General features: G+C 43.3%; 1 protein-coding gene across 15 annotated transcripts in view; it reads left to right on the plus strand.

The window, feature by feature from the left end:
• The window catches only part of DLGAP1 (DLG associated protein 1), an 885,205-nt gene extending 880,739 nt beyond the window's left edge, over window positions 1–4,466 (plus strand). For all 15 annotated transcript variants that reach the window (XM_027068585.2, XM_053206118.1, XM_027068580.2 and 12 more), the window contains one exon: window positions 1,116–4,466. In XM_027068585.2, the coding sequence (XP_026924386.1) occupies window positions 1,116–1,325 (210 nt within the window). In that variant the 3' untranslated portion in view covers window positions 1,326–4,466. The remainder of the gene's footprint in view (window positions 1–1,115) is intronic.
• The last annotated feature ends 17,452 nt before the right edge of the window (window positions 4,467–21,918 follow it).

Below are 21,918 nucleotides of genomic sequence, written 5' to 3' on the forward strand. Positions count from 1 at the left end.
TTTTCGGAGAGTCTGAAAACTCATTATCCTTTTCTTTAAATTCCTTCGTGGTTTAGATTCGCAGCTTGCCCACTGCATTTTCTTTTTTTCTGTGACCCAAGTGTTGAATGGCCTTTATTTTTGCAGTGGCATTTTAAAATATCCAACCATTTCATAGTTTGCTGATGCTAAGAGGAGGAAGACCTCTTTCAGTCCTGGGTTAAATTTTCAAAGCACAATGTCTGTTCCTGTGATTGGAATTGCCTTCTGGGCCACCACAGCCGTCCTGAGGCCCCTAAGGAGTGACATCCCAGCGGGATGTTTTAGGAGCCTATCTGGGAACGGATTCCACCCCCCCTCCCCCCCTCCCCCACCGAGTGGAGGAACCATCAGTGTCCTCCCTCCAGGGTGACCCCGGAAAGTCTATTGCCGTGTGTTTGTGTGTGATGTGCAGACGGGTATAACTCACAGTGGCATCGACAAAGCTAAAGAACACAGTCTTATCATCTCTTCTTCCTCATTTGGCCTTTTACGTTTGGATGGGTGGGCCCGGGGAGAGAGGGCGGGGATGTTTTTAAACTCTGAGCCGAGCTTGCACCCGCAGCCTCGCCTCCTTAGAGGGGACGCAGGGTCCCCAGAGGCTGCTGCTGCCGCAGCCACCCTAACCCATCCCTGGCACCCGGAAGAGTCTGGAGCCTCCAGAGAGAACCACACTAAATATGCCGGGAGCCGCAGCCTTTCAGCAGAGGGCATTTTAAATACCCACATCCTTCCCTTGGAGAGACTAGTTCTGCAATTCGGCCTTACCCTTGGCCTTAAGCTTACCGGTATTCCTTTTTTTTTCCCCCTGCATCTTTTGAATACCCAAGCCAGAATAATAAAGAAATATATATATGTACATTTTTTATATGTACATATAAAAAATATATATGTGTGTGTGTATATATATATATATATATATATATGTATACAGAGTGCAGATCAGAACTAACCACCTTTAGGTTTAAAAAACAAACAAAAATACCCAAAACCAAAATCAAAAAAAGTGTGCGTGTTCTAACTACTGACCTATCCCAGTTTTTCCCAAGCTTGTCCTGAGAAGCTGTGTAATGTCCTGAACCTTCTGCTTTGATCAGGAGAGAAGGGCCCCTCCTCCAGTGCCAAAGAAGCCGGCGAAGGGCCCCGCGCCGCTGATCCGGGAGCGCTCGCTGGAGAGCTCGCAGCGCCAGGAGGCCCGCAAGCGCCTGATGGCCGCCAAGCGCGCCGCGTCCGTCCGCCAGAACTCGGCCACCGAGAGCGCCGAGAGCATCGAGATCTACATCCCCGAGGCGCAGACCCGGCTCTGAGCTCCCCGCGCGCCCCGCCGCGCCGCCTCCGCGCTCCGTCCTCCCTCCGCCCCCTCCCCGCCCTCCGAGCCCGTCCGTCCCGGAGCTCAGTGACTTCCACTGTCGCGGTGTAGTTGTCGGTCTTGCAGGAGCCGCCCCCCTCCCCCCAGTAGCCCCAGCCGCCCGGACCGGTTTGCCCACGTTCTCCACCGAGCTTCGCCACCCGTACGGACGCGTCACCCACCTGCCTCATCCAGAGAGCCGGCCTTTCTTTTCTCGGCAGAACCAAACCCACCTGTGTAGAAATGGCCCCTTTAGGTCGCCCACCATCCTCAGTTCTCCCAAGCTAGTCTGTCCCTAGAGCTCAGCAATATAAAACCATAGGGTATTTCAGAAATCCAGTAGCACAGGGTGAGCCTTTGGGACTTAACCGTCTTCCACGTGAAGGAAACTAGGGCTCCGATTCCCTTTATTTCCCCTAAACGGTTATTATTTTGTCAAGCAGATGGAGCACTTTATTTCCAACCTCAGAAATCACGCCATCTCACCGGAATCGATGAGTGACAATCCTAGAGGGGACGAAGTGGGGCTGGATATGTAGTGGGGAAGGGAGGAGCAAACTCTGCAGGTGCTGGGGCTTACCTGCTTCACTCACAGCTGCACAAACTGCCTCACTGTTACTCCATCCATCACTGCTTCAAATGTTTCCATCAGCAGAAGATTGTAAATTCGATCTTTCAGGGAAATTAATCTATTCTGAAAGGCAATAAAATGAAGAAAGGCAAGGAAGCACTGCTAGTTTAAGATATACTACATAAGGGATTTTTTTTTGTCCTATTATTAAGAAAATTTAGACCTGAAATGTTTTATCAACTTTTACTGTACTATGTGTATTATATTGTTGTGATGGTGGGGGGTCTTTAAAGGGGAAAGCGTTGGTCCTCTTCACGTGTTAGTGTCCATCCTGGGGGGCCTACCTACTACGCATATAAGTACACACCTGGTCAAGAAGTGCTGTAAGTGGCAGCGAGGGTGTTTTCGGAGAGAAGTTTGGATTTTCCTGTCACCCTTTGAATGCTACACATCCATCTGTTGTAACCCGGTAGTTTGTAATGCAGACATATTTTCGCCTTTGGTCTTCTCTCTCTCCTACCCAGAGTCCCACCAGTCTCCAGCATAAGGATTTCGTCCTATGTCAAACCGATAAAATAAATTCTCTACCCAAGTAGACACGCGGCCTCGTTCCAAAGAGCTGCCCCTCATCTTGAGGTCCCAGGTGGTGAGAGAAGAAATTTGACCTCAGCAGTTCAGCAGTCACGAGGAAGGGGGGAAAGTCGTGATTCATAAGCACTGAAAGAAACCCAGGCTTTTGGCAGAGAATGTGAATTTACACTTTTAGTCCTGACGGATGGGCAGTGTGCGCTAAGCAACTAGCTGAAGTTATCTTTAAACGCCCTTACTCGTAGCAGTTTAAACATTTAGGATGTGGTGATCTTAAAGTATCACTGACATTTTATGTCCAGCTCCCACTCTAAAGCATTAGAAATTACCCTTGAAAAATGACAGACTAAAAACACACATCAAATAAGCTTGCACCAGAACTTTTTTTAAAAAATATACTCTCGTAGCCAGGTGCTAATTTATTTATGAAATTAAGAGAAGTGATGGGTTCTGGCAACAACTATTTTCATGGTCACATTCTAAAACCACTAGGGAATTCGCTACCTCTCAGAGCCACTGATGCTTTGAGCTATCTTTATAAACAGGGCACAAATGTTTACTGCTGTGGTTTACAAGAAAAGGGCTACTAACCTATTTAAAAACCAACCAACCAACTTTTAACTAGGGTGGACAAAGCACCTTGAGTGCTTTGCAAAATTGGAGCTGACAGAGATTTTGAACTTCAAGGGTTCGCTTGTTTTAAAAAGAATACACCTTTTCTTCAGTTTGTAGCAGCAACGGAAGGTCACACAAAGTTTGCAGCCAGTTAAGGCCATCTGCCACCTTGGGTAGCCTATAGTCCCATTCAATCCTGAACTTGGAACTCATAGATTGACGTGAAGGAAGCGACATCCATCGGAAGACCCATGTTCCCAGCTACAGCTCCGTGCCCTGAGGTAGAGAGAAGATTGGGATTAAGAAATCGATTTCTAATACGACTCAAGATCATCCTACAGTATTTTCTTTGGAAACCGGTTTAGCCCAGGATATTTTAAAGAGAGACAAGAGAAGGCCTATTTATCTTGTCTATGTGAATGGTATTTGTATATTCATAAGCTATTTTTGGTAAGGATTTTAAATCTTTTAGCTGAATGCCTACAGGCATCATGACCCTTGCCTTCCTTAAAACACAAATTGTACAAACACTTTATAAAAAGCTAATTATTGATCTTAAAACACGACCCCACATAAAGCTGCTTGTTAACCACTTGCCCCCTTAAGCTGACATCCATGAGCATAACCTTTGTCACATTGTTCTTTTTGATGTAATTTGTAGATATGTTTTTTAGTTCATAATGGAAAATGTATGTACCCTGAAAAATTACTTATTTTGTTTAACTTTGGTATAAAGCTGTTTGGGCATTTTCTTGGGGAGGGGGGGAACTACAAAAGAAGTTTGTCTCCCACATCAAAAAACGTTCAAAGAAATTAAGTATTTATTATATTTTTTGCAGATGTTTCCATACAATTCACATAACCTTTTTGTAAAGAGAGATGAAGAAATGGATTAAAGATTTTTAATATTTGAAATGGTAAATAGAACTAATTTATTTGTAATATATTTCTGTTATTTATAGATGTTTCCTTAATGTTTTACTGTGCATTACCACTTTAATTTAAGCCTTATCCTTGTGAATTTGCCATTTCTTTTTTAAAACATGTCTAGATGCATATTTTAAATAACTGGAATGTAAATCACTAGCATATCTGAATTCCCAATGTAATTTTTAAAAATTATTTTGGTTTGGAAAAAAAAGATTCATTTGAAAGCCTTCAGATGGAGGGGTGGGGAACATTTTTATGGCTTTATGAAGTGGAATTTCATAGGCTTATTTACCTAGATTGTGTGTGGACAAAAAAAAGAAAAAAACAAACTGTAAATAGATGAATGTTTCCCATAATGTAAAAAGAAGAAATTAATAAAATAATTAATGCACTGCTTTCAGGTCTGTGTGTTTTCACTACAAAGCCCTGCTTCTTCCAAAATACAAGTAATTGTCTTTGGAGGGAATAATTAAGCAATGAAGAAGTATATCATTCTAACTTTTATTGTTAGAATACAATAAAATACACATTTAGGTTAGCTGCTGGTGAGCAGGTGGGTAGACTTTGTGTCCTACGTAAAGGATCAAAATACTGAAAACCAAAAGGCCTCTTACCATGGCCTTTTACCATACACGATCACGCACATATGAAAGTTTCAGATGAGAGCTGTATATTTGTGAAAGAAGTTACCGGCCTCTCAAACGTGCAAATCTGTAAAGATTTTATCCACCTGGATTTCTTCGCAAACATTTCATCAGTTTGTTTCCTACACGGTTCCTACCCTGGAGGAGATAGGGGAAATCAGAATAATGCTTTGTGGTTTTAATTTCATCCCCGAAGTAATGAAAAACTGTGCTCACTGAGGCTTAGTGACTTGTCCAATGGGACACTACTATTAAGTGACAGATTTGAATCCAAAAATCTGAAACTTTGTTCAGCTTCCTCTTCAGTAGGGTCTCTATCATTCTTCCCACATTTAAAATGGATAATTATTTGCCACTGTCTGTTTCCGCTGATCTTCATCTCAGTCATATTCATAAACCTTACTTGAAAAAAATTTTTTAACATTTAATTTTGACAGGGAGAGACAGAGCGTGAGTGGGGAAGGGGCAGAGAGACTAAGACACAGAATCTGAAGCAGGCTCTAGGCTCTGAGCTGTCAGCACAGAGCCGTCGCAGGGCTTGAACTCACGAGCCCTGAGATCATGACCTGAGCTGAAGTCCGATGCTTAACTGACTGAGCCACCCAGGCACCCCATAAACCCTACTTTATACACAAAAATACAGATTTACCTCCCGCCCCCATAAAGGTAAATTAGAACATTTTATGAAGTGGACTTGAACTTCTCTGAAAATGCCAAAGTCTACACAGTATTTTCTCCCCACAAGTACTTGGGCAAACCCATCCATCCATATGTAACAAACATGGAAATTAAGCAGCTAAGCCTCTTTTTCTGATTTTTGTACATAAGCGAGACCTTTACCAATTACCAAAATAACATGATATACTTCTGAAACTGTTTGAAAAGAGGATCGATCAAGTGGCTCATCGCTTGTAAGGCTGCAAAGATCTCATTACCTGGGTTCGTGCACTGACTATTCCTGTAGTGTGAACTGCAGGTATACTTCTTGCCTTTTACCAAATTAATCCTTATATTTCACTGGGGCTTCTTAAACATTTCGGCCAATCCCAAAGCAAAGTGAGTTTGTTTTTGCATGTAAAAATTTGAATTTCAGTGAAGCAAATTTCAATTGCCCATGTTACAGGGTCCACTCCCTCCCAAAAATGTAATTTTGTTTCTTATGGAAATTGAACAAAATTGTTTGCTCTGAACGTGAGTTTTTTTTTTTATATCTTTGAAAGCCACCCCTTGAAAATACAAATCGACTTTGGTTTAAATAAATGGCATTTAAAAATCATAGTCTCTGAATGTGTTCATTCTCAAATGCCAGTGATACTAAAGGGTCTGAAATTTACCTCAAGTTTGCTCAATAGGCTCTTTGACTTTTAGCCACTAAACCAAGATCAGATCAACTCCTTTTGCAAACAGTAACTGGTGACCCTGTCTGAAAACCCTCTCTGGGTCCTAACTCATTTACTGTAAGTTCACAGACTAGGTCTCAAATTGCTCTGTAAGTCACTCATTATCTCCCCTAAAGCAGGGAGAGGAAATAGTGTGCTGTTCCTGGTCTATATGCTTCCCTGTGGGCTTACTGCAGGCCTAGGGAGGCATCGCCAATCACAGAAATGTGCGAAACCCCAGGACCGGTGATTCCTAATTCCTGAGTCTCTATTTAGCCTGCCAATGGATGATTTCAGTGCATTTCTATGTAAATGAGCACGAGCCTAAATTTATAGCAAATGGCTGAAATCAGGAAAGCATTCTGGTAAACACCAAAGGTCAAGCCCTGCCATGTAGCTGATGGAACTGTTTTGCTGTTCCTGGCACCAAACGTTTTCACTAGTGCTTTTGAAGATTGCTGTTCTTTCCTCTTCACGCTTCTAGTTTTCCTTCTGGGAGGAGGAAGATTACTTGCTAAGTAAATCATTGTCATGGGGAGCTTCCATAGAGATCACAACAAAGAGATTTTTCCATAGAAAAATTCACCTTTTCACTTTGGAAAGAGGGAAAGGGAAGCAAATTGTAGTTTTCTCTTCTGTTACAAAGGGGAAGATGCACTCTCCCTATTGACACTAAAGAAGGTGACAGACAACAATTACAGGTTTTGTAGTCTAAAGCCTTGTGCGTTTGCTGCTTCTGAAGGTCAATGCTCCTGTGTAGCTAGCCTTCTGAGATTTACCCACATAACCATCAGTTGATGAATCCTTCCTTCCTCTTGGGAGGCATTTCAAGTCCAATGCTTGCAAGCATTTTCTATTACGAAAAATGAGGAGAAACATCTAGGAAGTTAGATAATACTATATGGATGGCCCCATAAAGTATATTGGAAGAAACATCTCTCCAGGTTAAGATATAAACATTTTTACTAACTTTAAAAGAGGCTCCATTTGAAAGGATTTGGGGTCCTAAGCAATAACCTCTTGCTACCAATAATGTTTACTCCTGTAAATTTAAAAAAAAAATTTTTTTTTAAGTAATCTCTACACACAACATGGGACTGAAACTCACGACCCCAAGATCAACAGTCTCATCCCTCTCCATCTGAGCCAGCCAGGTGCTCTGTGAATTACATTTTTTTAAATAACAGCTTCATCCCATCATTTCCTTTCTAGAGTAAGTCCTAGTGTACTTTGCAACCTTGGCCAATACAATGTCTGTTTGTAATTCCCAAGTGTGAGAAGAAGCAGACCTTAAAGTCAGAACGTAAACAAAGATAAGCAGGAGAGAGGTTAAATAGTTTACTCTTAGAATCATTTCCAGTTTGGTTTAATTTAACACATTGATCAAGAGCCTCCCCTCTCCCCAGCACGTTCAGTGAAGGGATTTTCTCTCCTCTACAGCATGGCGCCTGGCCAGAGTAATACCTGGGAGGTCTTAGTGAGCCTAGCACTTCCAAGGTTGAGCTTGTCAAACATGAAAGAGCAACTCAGGGGCTCCTGAATTGTTTCTTAAGTCAATCAAGCAAGGCAATGAGTCTGGAATGATTAAAGGAGGACCCTTTCAAAAGAGCTGGTGTCTTTGCATCTAGTCTTGAGTTGATACACCAAGGATCCCTTGGCTAGCAGACTGTTCAAAATGAAATCTTACAGAGAATGGAAAAAAACTGATCAATAGTTTGGAAAATTAGAACAGGGGAGAGATTCTGGCACCGGAAAATGGGAGTTTGTCAACTGAGTGAGTGAGTGTTAAAGAGCTTTGTAAATAGAGGTGAAGTGAGGAATAGTTATTCAGATAATTGTGCGTAATTCCAGAGACAAGGAAAGAAAACAAAGCACCCTACCAGTGTGAGCCTGAGATGTTTCAGTGTTAGAATATTAAGGATCTGTTAGTAGCTGAATTCATCATGTAATTGTTCTCAAGGGCAGTTCATTTTAAGATGGGTTAAAAGAAGGCCAAAGACTAGCCATTCTTCCAGCAAAGGCAACACATTAGAACTGGGCTAACTATTCAACTGAGAGAACTTGGGTTAAGTATGAAGGAAATGCTTCCCTGAAGAAGTACGAGGTCTTAACTACCCTAAGAAATGGGATGTATCTTCCTGAGAGAAGTCATTCTGCCAATGGTGTTACCTTAGTGATCCTCATGAAACAGGACAAGTGCCCCCATGGTTCTAAGTACTTAGATTTATTGGATAATAAATGCAGAGAAGAGAGGTCTCTCACCCTCACCACACCCCATAATCCCTGTTGGCTTCAGCCGAAAGTAGTAATTTCTGAGCAGGGTTTCCGTCAGTGACTCCAGATTCACAAACAGAGAGGATCCACTTGGGGTCCCCACACACTCCAGGGGAAAGACCCATGTGCCATTTTGATTATAATATTCTGACTTGGGGTTGGGTAGGAAAGCACTGTCATATGCTTACAAATATTTCCAGCATTTCTCTTAAAAACTGGACTGACTCATTAGCTTCAACATTGTGCCAAGAGTGTCCAGTTTGTCCAGCAGGCATAGGGCCATCCTGCAAATGGGAAAGAGCTCAGGTTATGGCCAGATCACCTGTGTTTGAATCCCTAACTCTACTATTTACTAGCTGAGTCTTTTGGGGCAAGTTACGTAATCTCTCTGTACCTCAGTTTTCCCATCTGTACAATCAGGATAAAACCAGTACCTACCTCATAAGATTGTTCTAAGGATTAAATAAATCAACACATGGAAAGCTCTTAATACAGTGCTTGGCAAATGGTAAGCACTCAGTAAATGTTCACTCTCATTATCATCAACATCACCATTATTATTTTTTTAATGTCTATTTATTTTTTAGAGAGAGAGCAAGCAGGGGAGGGGGAGACAGAGGATCCCAAGTGGGCTCTGCCCTGAGAGCTCAGAGCCCGATGTGGGGCTCAAACTCACGGTCCGTGAGATCATGACCTGAACCCAAGTCAGACACTTAACTGACTGAGCCACCCAGGCGCCCCATCATCACCATTATTATGACACACTTACATTTACTAGGGAAGTGCCTTGTGTCCTGGTTGTACTGTTTTCTATGCAATTCAGAACTTAATCTTAACAGTAACCTTGTGAGAGATAGTCACGACAAGTAAGTTAGATCAGGGAGCATCCCGAGGTCCCTGGTGAGTAACAGAGCTCATGTCTCAATCCAATCTAAGTCTAGATTCTTCATGCAAGCAAAGACATTTATCTTTCAGTGTTTCACTGGTGGAAAAGGTACACATACAACAATTTCAACAAAGAGCGAAGGGGTATACATCGAAAATAAGCCTACTTTTTGTTCCAGTTCTTTCCTGCCACATTCAACATCCTTGAGCCGTTTTTTTTGTGTACCCTTTTAAAATCTATCTACACATACTCAAGCATATAGATTTTTTATTTTCCCACAAACATGAAGCATAAGGTACACACTCCTTTATTGTTCACTTTTTTCCACCTAGTGATGTGTTGCCTCATTTCACTTAACCGTCTGAGCCACCCAGGCGCCCCTTGCTTCGTTTCAGAACATTATGATCCACCTATTCTCTTTAATGGCTCCGTAGCTTTCTATTTCATGGGCGAACCACATTACACTATGCAGTCCCCCCAGTTGATGGACATTTAGGCCATTTCCACAGCTGGTTATGACAAACAAAATCTGCAGTGAAAATCGTCTCACAGTGCATCTTCCATACATGTGGAGGTGTATCTACAGGTCATATTCCTAGAAAACTGGACACGCATTTTTTTTTTAACGTTTATTTATTTTTGAGACAGAGAGAGACAGAGCATGAATGGGGGAGGGTCAGAGAGAGAGGGAGACAGAATCTGAAACAGGCTTCAGGCTCTGAGCTGTCAGCACAGAGCCCAATGCAGGGCCTGAACTCACGAACCGCAAGATCATGACCTGAGCCAAAGTTGGACCCTTAACCGACTGAGTCACCCAGGCGCCCCCACGCATTTTGTTTTTAAATATTGCTAATTGACTTTCCAAAAAGGCTACCTTGATTTTCAGTTCACCAAACACGTGTGAGTTGTAGCACCTACCTTTGCAAACAAGGAAACAAATCATTCAAAACGTAAATTCAGAGAAATGCTTAAAATAACAACAACAACAAACCCAGGAATTTCCAATGGGCTTTCAACAAGGAAGGGAAAAAAGTCTGGAAATGTGGAGGTGGTTCCAATGTAATCTTTCATATAACTCCCAGAACATATAACTGCCAGAACTGAGGGAAAAAGTAATCACGGTGTCAGCCCTGGGGTGTGAACTCATCTGGGAACTGGCTCTATTTGCATACACCTTAGACTGCCTAAGAACCTAACAGCCTCTGGCAGCAGGATCTAAGCTCACTAAGGGTCTATGTCTGCATTGGAGCAGAGAACTTGGATGATTAGTAGGTTTATACTGCGAGATATCATCTACTACCCATGAAGTTTCTTTCCTCTTTAGTTTTTTTAAAAGTGAAACTCCTCTTCTTTAAAAAGGCTTTAAGATGATTTACAGAGACAAAACTTAAAACTCCAAACAATGAAAGGAAGACAGGAAAAGTTGGCGGGTGACTTCACCAAGCTCTCATGTCCCCAGGGTCCTGGGTGGCCTCATACGAATACTAAATTTCTTTCCGGGCTTCCTGCTAGCCACGGCAAAGTGGTCAGCATTTTAAAGTTCGTCTTCATTCAGTCTGGGGACTCCACAACTTTAAAAGTTTCTTCTGTCCTCAAAGAACTACCAAAATGATTTTGCATCTGTTGCAACACAGTGTGTCAATACAACTGCCTTGCTAATCACAGCACCGACAAATAGCCACATAGAAGGAAGTACAACCACTGCGTCTTTAAAATCAGCCCTCTGTGACTTAACTGGTTTGAGTGACTTCTGGTTCTTGGCAAACAAGTCGTCCCATAAGACAGAGTCAGTTCTGACATCCTTGTTGAGACCGACATCCTTTGGAGTTCAGTCCAAGAATATGTCCTTCCCTCTAGGAAGTAAGCAATATTTCAGTGGGTGCTTTTTTTTTTTCTTTTCTTTTCAAGCAGACCTCCTGACAAATAAGAAGTCCTCCTTTTCCTGTTCAGACGGGCCCATATCAGAGCGTGTGACTTTCAAGACCTATTTGTCCATGAGCAGGAACTCTTCATTTCCCAAAAGCATCCCTTTGTCTCGCTAAAGGTTGCAACCCTTTCTTCCCAGCAGGCTTGGCCGCTCTTGCTGGGCGGAAGTCGCTGCTGTCCCTCGGGGCTGTCACCACCTAACACCGGTGTTCACGCTGTGACCCGGAGGGCACTTTCAGCTGCATTTAGGCAAACAGCTCTGTGCCTTTTAACACACATTAGAACAGAGGACTCTTCATCAGTGTGGGAAAGCCACAGAGGACTTCACACAGCAGCTAGGGTTCTAAGGTCCGGTTAATATTTCAGGCCCAGTCCTGGGAAGATTATGCTTTGACACTGAATTTAAACAACCACTTCTTTATTAAGTGTAAAACACCGGGCTGAGCTGTCCCTCCACTCAGCCACATTCTATCATTTGGGGATGGAGGGAGAAGGGAAGAGAAGAAGACACATACTGCAGATGCAGAAGAAGAAAACCTAACAGTAGCCTGAAGATAGACCAAAGCATTCTGCCTTTTACAAAATGCATCAAGTGATTGATTAACTGCAGGGAAGGAGGCAAAGATTTATGGAAGGTGGGGCTTGACTTGCAGGCTTTTAACAGCCCCCAGGACAATGGTTCTCAAACTTCAATGTGCCTAAGAATCACTTAGGGATCACTTAGCTACCCCAACCCTCAAAGCAGATCCTAACGCTGGAGGTCTGCTTTGAGAGCCAATTCTGCATTTCTAACAAAGTCACCCTGTGAGTCTAATGCCAGAGTTCATGGCCCCCCTCGGAGAAACTGTTGTCCAACTTCGGTCTTCAACCTGGGAAGCTTTAAGAAATCTTCACGGGAGATCACTTACATCAGAATGGGATGGGGGGGGGGGGCGGGCAGGGAAGGACCAAAGCATGCATATCTGGGTAAAGCCAAGGTTGAGAACCCTTACTGCAGAGGCATTTTAAGCAAAAAGAATGGGTTGAGCAAAGGCATGGAGGAGGGTCAGAGCAGTGGATGTCTAAGGAATCAATCGCAGGTAATTAGGTATGGCTAGAATGACAGGTGTATAGTGGGGACTGGATTTTAACTCATTTGCCAGGGCAAGGACAAACAAGAACTAGTGTACTTTGCACAAGGGGAAAAAAAAAAAATCTGTCCTTACCGGAAGCATTACCAGGAATTTTATGACCTGCTTACTAGTGGAACACAATGTCTCCATTTGTATCTATGGAGCGTTTGTCTGGAGCATAAGGATATCAGTCAAGTGCGAGGTTTTCCACTGAGGTTAAATATCTTTGCCAGCTTTTCAGCACTCATTCTGAGAATTAGAACACAGAAGGCAGGAAGTTCAACATCATACAGCATACTCCCGTGAATTGACTAGCTTACATCAGTTTATTTTCAAAAACATACTTTACAATAAAATGTGAAGCAATTACTGCACACCTGAGACTTTTTTGCATAATCATGTAGCAGAATCAGTCTAAGAAAGAATCACCAAGGGGCTCCTGATGGCTTGGTTGGTAGAGCACACAACTCTTGATATTGGGGTTGTACATTTGAGCCCCATGTTGAGTGTAGAGATTATTGAAAAAAAGTTTTTTTAATCTAAAAGCAAAAAAAAAAAAACAAAAAAACAAAATTGCCTAAATGGATAGTTTTCTCATCTACCATTGCCTTAGCCTATCTGTGCTTCTAGAACAAAATACCATAGAGTATCCACGTTACAGGTTGGGTCAAACAACAAACATTGCTTACGGTTCTGGAGGGTGAGAAGGTCCAGATCGAGGCCAGTAAGTTCAGTGTCTGGTGAAAGTTCAGTGTTTCTTTACAAGGCAGAAGATGTGAAGGAGCTCTCTGGGGTCTGTTGTACTTATTTATTTATTTTTGAAACGCTTTTTTTTCTCTTTTTAACGATTTACTTATTTTTGAAAGAAAGAGAGAAAGCATGAGTGGAGGAGGGGCAGAGAGGGGGTGAGAGGGAGAGAGGGAGAGAGAGAATCCCAAGCAGGCTCCACACTGTCAGTGCGGAGCCGGATGTGGGGCTCAAACTCAGGAACCATGAGATCATGACGTGAGCTGAAGTCAGACACTCAACCAACTGAGCCACCCAGGCGCCCCTGGGATCTGTTTCTTAAGGGGACTAATCCCATTCATGAGGGCTCCACCCTTAGAACCTGATCACCTCCCAAATGGCCCACTTCTAAATACCATGGCTTTGGGGATTAGGTTTCAATGTATGAATTTGGCAGGAGCTGGTGGAAGACACAAACACTGAGTCTCTAGCAACCAGCTTCCCGCTGTTGCATATCCCCAGAATCTAGAGAATATTGGCCATGTATACTCAATTATTTACATAGTAATCATTGCTCTTCTCCTATAGAGGCTTAAAGTCTGAGAAGTCAAATCCTACACAACAAAAAAAGTGACAATTTGTGTCATAAAAATATCCTCAAGCTCTGGTTTATGAATAAACTCCCTATTTCAATCAACCTTCGCAACAATGAATTTCCTGGACAGTCAGATTTGACATTTCTCTCTGGATATCTCATAGAAGAATGAAATTTGAACTATGGTTGCCCCTTGAACCACACAGGTTTGAACTGCATGGGTCCACTTGTACATAGAGTTATTTTGATAAATACAGTACTATACATGTATTTTCCTTATGATTTTCTTAATAATATTTTCTTTTCTCTAGTTAACTTTATTGTAGAGACACTGTATACGATACATAGGACATGTAAAATATGAGTTAATGGATTATGTTATCACTAAGGCTTCAGGTCAACTGTAGACTATTTGTAGCTAAGTTTTGAGGAGTCAAAAGTTCTATGTGGATTTTCAATTGTATGGAGGGTTGGCACCCCAACCCTCACGTTGTTCAAAAGCCAACTGTATAAGGAAGGAAACCACAGATCTTGAACTTCCCAGGACAATTTAGATGTTATAGATTTTGTCTATAGGTGTTGACATTGATGTATATACAGATCAGGGGGAGAAAAAGTCCTTCGTCAGACCAAGTGCCTTAATATGGTTCAGAAAAACACTGTTCTTGCCTTCATCAAATCATTGTTATTCCTCCCTCATCCAGAAATCTGTGCAGATGTTTCTATGGATTATAATTTTCAAATCTAATGGGTCTCCAGAGTCATCCTCTCTGTCCCTCCTTGCTTTTAAAAGAGCTCTAGGAGGCCTGTTGGTCATTTAGGAATGTACATGTGGAATTGTGCATATATAAATATCAGTGATTATATCGGCTTTCCATGGCCCCAGAAATTATTTTGAGCTATCCACCTCCTCCCCACCCCAACCCCCTACCTGTGAAAGTCCAAAGTAATGGCCCTAGATGTCTATTAATTCTAAAGAAAGGGTTGAAAGTCTGTGGCCTTTTTAGGCTTTGGGTTCCTGCTTACAGATACAATGCTTACATTTAAAACCATACTGTATGATCCCGCTTAAATGAGAGACTTGAGTCAAATTCATGGAGACAGAAAGTAGAAATGCTGGTTAAAAAGGGCTAGAGACAGGGAGAATGGGAAGCTATTGCTTAATAGGTACAGAGTGTCAGTTTTGCAAGATGAGTTCTGGAGATGGATGATGGTGATGATTGAGCAACAACATGAGCGTGTTTATTGCCACAGAACTGTACATGTAAAAGCAGTTAAGATGGTAAATTTTATGTTATGTGTATTCTACAACAATTCCCAAAAGAATGAAATGTTATCACATAATAACTAAGTGCTCTAAGAAAGAATTACTCTTTGGTGAATGTCTACAGGTCTTTAAAAAATGCTCTACCCATAATCTACTGTGTTTGTACGATGTTTATGGTTTAGGAAGCACATCAGCATCTACTACCTCATTTACCCTTACAAAATCTCTGTGAGACAGAGAAGGAATATGTTATTCTCATCTTAGAAGAAACTGACGCTCAGATAAGGTCATGGAGCTAGGAAACTGCAGAGTCAGCAATGAGTGTTCTGTCTCTAAAACGGGAGCCAATCCACTCTTAGAAGCACGTGGCTGCTCCTAGAATCCTAGTGGTAAACCACCCCTGCATCTCCAGGGGCTTATGGTGTGTCACAGGACAGGTGGTTTTAACTCAGTTGGTTCATAAGCCTCACCAACTGGCCAGTGTCACAGGTTTGTTTTTCTGTATAGCCCAGTTCACTTTACTGCACCTTATGGTCAGAGACAGTGGGTCTAACTCTGGCCAACAAGATACTTTTTTTTTTCTCACTACAAGAAACAGACTCTTTTTCTTTCTTTCTTTTTTTTTTTTGTAAATTTCTTTATTTTTGAGAGAGAGAGAGAGAGCAAGTCAGTGAGAGCAAGAGAGAGAGAATCCCATGCAGGCTCCACACCGTCAGCACAGAGGCCAAAGCGGGCCTGGAGCTCCCCTGAAATGGGACGTGAGCTCACCTGATGTGGGGCTCAAACTCATGAACCGTGAGATCATGACCTGACCCAAAGTCGGATGCTTAATGGACTGAGCCACCCAGGCACCCCTCAAGTGGATACTCTTAGCAACAATTCTATATGGATGAAAAATTTGGATAGACATTCCCTTACTGCTACTGGGAAACTCCAAGCGCTTGCTGGAGATACATGAGTGTTAGATGTGCAAGAGAATCTGAGCCTGGGACAATGCAGCCAGTTATAATTAAGAGGCAACATAACTAGACCTGGTTTAAACAATAAAATAATTTCATAGGCTCCCATAAGTGCCAAGTTTAAAAACCATACAAGCCCCAGGTTTAGAATTCTCTACAGGTTTCTGGTAGAATCAGGGCTCCCGGACTCCATTCACTTGCTTGGGCCCTCTTTCAAGCATTGGCCTCTTCTGCCTGTCACAATGGCTCAGTGGACACAGCCGTGGTCTCATTTCCACACATGCGGTGTCCAAGAGGAGAGACTGGCTTTGTCCCAGCATGCCACGCATGACTTTCATTCTGATCAGACCAGTAAAGTGCCATGCCTCTGCCAGTCATTGAGGTCAGAGCAACAAGTTCACCAAGAGATTTAGCTCAAGTCCTGTGCTTGCCTCTACAGGCTGGGAATAGTCACTTTTCCCTTCATCGTATGGAAATGAAAAGTTTATGCCATTAGAAAGGAGAAAGGGGAAATGGCTCCCAGGGAGGAACCAACAAGTATCTACCACAGCAAAACTTCCCAGGCAGCGTGTTTTGGCCCGGAGAGTGACCGAGTAAGGTACACTGAGTGCTCAGTAGGCCTTAGAGCCCCGGGCAAGGTTAGGGGCAGCTGGGGTTCCCAGGAAGGCTCTCCAGCCTTGAGCTGAGCATAGCAGTATATGCTACACAACGTGACCGCTTTCTATGTCTGCCATGATAAGAAAGGATTGAGAAATACTGGACTACCAACTCGTTTTGATGGTTCTCAATCCGTAAAAGCAATTTATCAACCGCGTTAATAGATTTAAGCAAGCTTCTCCTGAAAGTACTCTTTTTGCAAACCACAATCCTATCTTCAATTTCCATTTCCAGAAAAGGTTGTGCAAAAACTAGTTTGGATACCACCTAATCTAGATTTGGGTCTGAATACAGGGTAAAGTAGGAGCCCCTGGGTGGCTCAGTTGGTTGAGTGTCTGGCTTCAGCTCAGGTCATGATCGCGTGTGAAACATACATCAGGCTCTAAGCTGTCAACACAGAACCTGCGTGGGATCCTCCGCCTCCCTCTCGCCCGTGCTGGCCTGTGGCTTACTTGTGGTGAACCTTCAACATACACTGACCGTGAGACATAGAAGGAAAGGGAAAGAAAGGGTAACCCGGAGTTCCTTTCCTTCTGTGGTTTCACCCAGACCTTTAGCAGCTTGATGGAACCTGGCTCTTCCTCACTTCCCTCACCTTTCCTTCGTTCCAGAAGCCCTGGCCATAGAATCCAGGTGACTTTCCAGTTAGAAATAAAGTCTAGGGTAGGAAATACGGAAGTCGAGCCAGGGCTATTCATGGACATGCCATATGCAGTTGCACAGGGCTCCATACTCAGGACAGCCCTGTGCTTGGTTTAGCGCTCTTTACAACCACCTTAAAATTAGGGGTGCCCGGGTGGCTCAGTCAGTCGGTCAAGCGTACAACTTTTGATTTCGACTCAGATCATGATCTCACGGTTCACAGATTCGAGCTCTGAATGAGGCTCCTCGCTGAGAGTAGGGAGCCTGCTTGGGATACTCTCTCTTTCCCTCTGTCTCTGCCCCTCCCCCACTCGCGTGCTCACTCTCTCTAAATAAATAAATAAACTTTAAAAAATTACTTTAACCATCTTAAAATTCTTAATGATTGTATGCCTTTGAATTTGTGTTTTGTAAGTCCAATGAGACAGCAGTGGAGGTCAATGAGCAGAGGAGTTACGGGTCGCATGTGTCCTTGCCGGCCCTTTCTCATGTAGTCAGCAGTCCCCTGCCCCAGGAGCGCGGGATGCCAGTGGACTCACCGAAGATCCCTACTGGAGATAGCAGGAGATCAGCGAGACCCAAAGTGGGTGCCGGTTAAGGCGCTAGGTTTACCACCGAGTAGCAGGAAGGGCTCACAGCCCCAAGAAGCCGTGTTTTCCGTTCGAGCCAGAAGGAAAGCAGTGGTATTTGAAGAGTCATGAATGAATAAGGAACCCTATCAGGTACTTTTCTGCTCTTGTTACTTCCCTGTCTTAGCCAACCACTTACTTTGAAGATAGTGACATTAAAGGAAAGGGAAAGGAAGGATGACCCAGAGCTCCTTCTCCTTTCAGGCCTTTCTTGTTCAGTAGGCCAAAGGTAGAGAATGTTGGTAGGATGTGGGCACATTAAGAAGTGGGAAAAAAAAAAAAACCAACAGATAAAAAACAGATTAGCTACTTTTACACAGCATTTCCACTCTTCCAGTTACAACAGGATATATGTGCATGTGACAAGCTACAAAACAGAAACGGTGTCATCTGGGTGATCCTGTATATGTTTTACGCTCTTCTGTTTCCATTTAAAACGGGCATTGCACCATATAACGATGAACAGTAAAAATTCATGCTAATAACTTAAAATTGTAGTTTTTCTTTGCTTAAAATAACATTAAATGGCAAATGGAAAACACCGTGACAGGACAACAGAAAGGAAAACACGTTAGATTTCAAGTAGTTTTAATGGCATTTTTTAATTGTTCTTTGAAGGGGCCCCACATGTGTACTTTGCACTCGGCCTTATGAGTTACGGAGCTGGTCCTGGCTGGAACCCAGATAGCTGTACTTGAAGGCCTCCCACCAGGAGATCCCGATGCACAGCCAGAGTATAGAAACTGGTGTCCTTTTCCCCGGCTTCCCAGGTCTCTATTCTTGCCAGCCCGCCCCACCACCCCCTCAACCCCCTGCCACCTTTGCCTCATAGAGTCCTGAACACAAAATAAACGTTCTTTGTGCACACAAGTTGTCTGACCTGCATAGCTGAGACTCCCTTTCTCTCAAGTGACACTCACACTGTGCTTCAAACATCCTTAACGTGAAAGTATACAGTTTGCCCAGCTATTCTGAAAGGACAACTGTTTTAAAAGCCCTACATCCTGGGGTGCCTGGGTGGCTCGGTCACTTAAGTGTCCAACTCTTGGTTTCAGATCAGGTTATGATCTCGCAGTTTGTGAGTTCGAGCCCCTTGTGGGGCTTTATGCTGACAGCACAGAACCTGCTTGGGATTCTGTCTCCCTCTCTCTCTGCCCCTCCCCTGCTCATTCTCTACCTCTCTCTCAAGAATAAATAAACATTTTTTAAAAATAAAAATAAAATAAAAGCCCTACATCCTAATTTGTGAGGCTTCACATTTTTATTCCCTGGAGTCTTAAGGTTCTTTCCTATCTGGTTTCCAAATGCCCCCCTGGATTCTCGCTAAGTTTATAATTACAGTCATTTTCTTAATCAACGATAGGTTTTCCTGGAGCTCTGTCATCCTCAGAAAATCCTGAAGATCCTCCAGGCTCTGTCTCCAGTGAAGAGCAAACGTGACCATTGGTCTCTGGCAGGGCAGGCCTGGTGCTCTGCACCCCTCTTCTCACCTCCACCTCCCTCTCAGGGCACCCCCCCCATCCCCACCTCCCCTCCCCACCCTGCTACATCACTTATGCCAAAACAAAGCACTTGGCCTCTCCAATTTAATAGTTTCACATAGATTTTCTCCTTCCTATATGGAAACATCATCCCTGAAGGTTACAATCCCCTTCTTGATAGTTTTGCCCAAAGAAAGGCAACGTTTCATCATGTTGAGACCCCAATGGTAAATATTTATTTATTTATTTATTTATTTATTTATTTATGAGACAGAAGGAGTGTGAGTGAACAATGGGCAGAGAAAGAGGGAGACAGAATCCCACCAGGGGCAGGCAGAGAGAGAGAGAGAGAGAGAGAGAGGGAGAGAAGTGGAGCATTGACTCACCCAATGCGGGCCTCGAACTCATGAACCCATGAGATCATGACCTGAGCCGAAGTCGGATGCTTAACCAACCGAGTCACCCAGGTGCCCCCCACAATAGTAAATGTTTTATTTGTATTCCGTCACACAGTAAATCCTTTACTTGTGATCAATATCTTGCAGACCTTTTACTGATTTCAAATAAACTACAATGTTTTCAGATCTATATGTATTATTGTTTATGTCCTTAGAAGGTTAGTGCTTTCAGAGGCTGAGCAGATCCTCTATATAACCTACCCTCTGCTTTACCGGTGAGAAAACCAGCTTCGAGAAGCTAGTGTTATGCTGGCCTAGAACCACACTTAGTTCCTCTGAAGTCCGGCTCAGTGTTCTTCCACCTGTATCAGGGGGCAGCTTCAGTTGTGTATCAAAGTCACAAAAGGCAAGAAGCCTGTGGGTTGGTAAAGGCACTGGCACCCAGTGGGGTGGCACCTGGCGAGTCCAAGGGGATGGAAGCTCCCAGCTCCAGATTCTTCTGGACCTCACCCAATGTACCCCTTCATTTAGCTGTTCATCTGTACCCTTTATATTGTCCTTTATAACAGGCTGACAAAGGGGCACCTAGTGGCTCAGTTGGTTAAGCATGTAACTTCAGCTCAGGTTATTATCTCACAGTTCATGAGTTCAAACCCCACATCGGGCTCTGTGCTGACAGCTCAGAACCTGGAGCCTGCTTCAAATTCTGTGTTTCCCTCTCTCTCTGACCTTCCCCCGCTCACTCTCTGCTTCTCTGTGTCTCTTTCTTTCTGTCTTTCTCAAAAATACATACACATTAAAAAAATTCTTATAATAAGCTGGCAAACAAATTTAAACAGGGGGATAAAGAAAGAGAAAAGGAGAACAAAGAGCAAGGAAAGAAGAGTTGAAGGAGAGACACTGTCCTCAAGTAACTAGGGAATGAAGTGAAAGCAAGACATTCAAGAATAGACAAATGAGGTTCTATTTGACTAGTTATTGCTTCTAGTAAAAGACCAACTGTGGTATATTAAAAATATTCTCTGGAGGATAAACAAGGAGATGAGGGGAGTCACTTTTGGAGAAGTCACGTACCTTGAAAAGGTTAACTAACAGACGACCCCAGTTTTCTCCTCTCATCTCAATGACCCCGAAAAGTCCTTCTACCTCCAAGAAAACAATGAAAATTATGCCTCTGTTTCTGTCACTGTCATCATACATTTAGCTTTGTTCACCAGAACAACAACAACAACAAAAATCACAAAAGGCAAAATGAGGTCTCTTCAGAGTATTTCTCTTAAGCGAACCCACAGGAAAGAGAAAGCAAATCTCTCTGGATGGTCAGCCCCTTAGTAAGGAAGAACTGGTGTTATTTTGAACTCCGCAGGAATGGTGCCCGAGGTAGAAATTCAAACCGCTTTGTCTGAGAGACAGAGGATAAATACCTTCTTCAGCACTCTCTCTAGCCTACAACCTGTTTCTGAAGCTTTCACACCACTTTTCCTGAATAACAAGAGAGAAGAAAGGAAGACGGCACTAAGAGTGGGGGAAGGAAATTGAACGGCAGCTATTGTAAGAAAGGCAGCCAGGAGGTGGGAAGAACAGGAAGGGTGGAGTTGGCCAGACCAAATCAAAGGCTGCAGCTGGTATGGGAGCGTTCACCTGCCAGGAGGCAATGTGGAAGCCGGGACTCTGAACCCGGCCCAGGTAATGGTGGGTGTGGAGAGGTAGATTCCTTCTATCTAACATGCACTGACAACATGTATTTGTAGGCCAATCTGCTTTGCTCTAAAACTTTTAAGGGTTTCCACTTTAGGTATTTATTTTGACCGGACGTAGAGGCGAAACCCAGGCTTTGCGTGATGCCAAGTAACTTGCTTGAGACTTCACAAGTTCGATTTCTCTTTCACCTACACCCCCACTTGTTCTAAAATACCTCCCAATGCAATGTCAAAAATAGAGCATTTTTTAAAAATCCAAAGGCAGGGGCACAAAATCTTGGAGGCCAAAACTGTATGGGCTTTGAAAGGGCAATGAAGCCCAAGGGTAAGTCTTATCTTGTAGCTGAGTGTCAAAAGGCTGAGAGATCAGCTTGAAAAAAGAAGACCAGGAATGCCTGGGTGGCTCAGTCAGTTAATCATACGATTCTTGATTTCGGCTTAGGCCATGATCTTGTGGTTCATGGATTTGAGCCCTGTGTTGGGCTCTGTGCTGGCTGTGCAGAGCCTGCTTGGGATTCTCTCTCTCCCTCTCTCTGCTCTTCCCCACTCACGCTGTCTTCGTCTCTCTCAAAA

This window comes from Acinonyx jubatus, chromosome D3 (genome assembly GCF_027475565.1).
Source record: "Acinonyx jubatus isolate Ajub_Pintada_27869175 chromosome D3, VMU_Ajub_asm_v1.0, whole genome shotgun sequence".
Lineage (NCBI taxonomy): Eukaryota > Metazoa > Chordata > Mammalia > Carnivora > Felidae > Acinonyx > Acinonyx jubatus.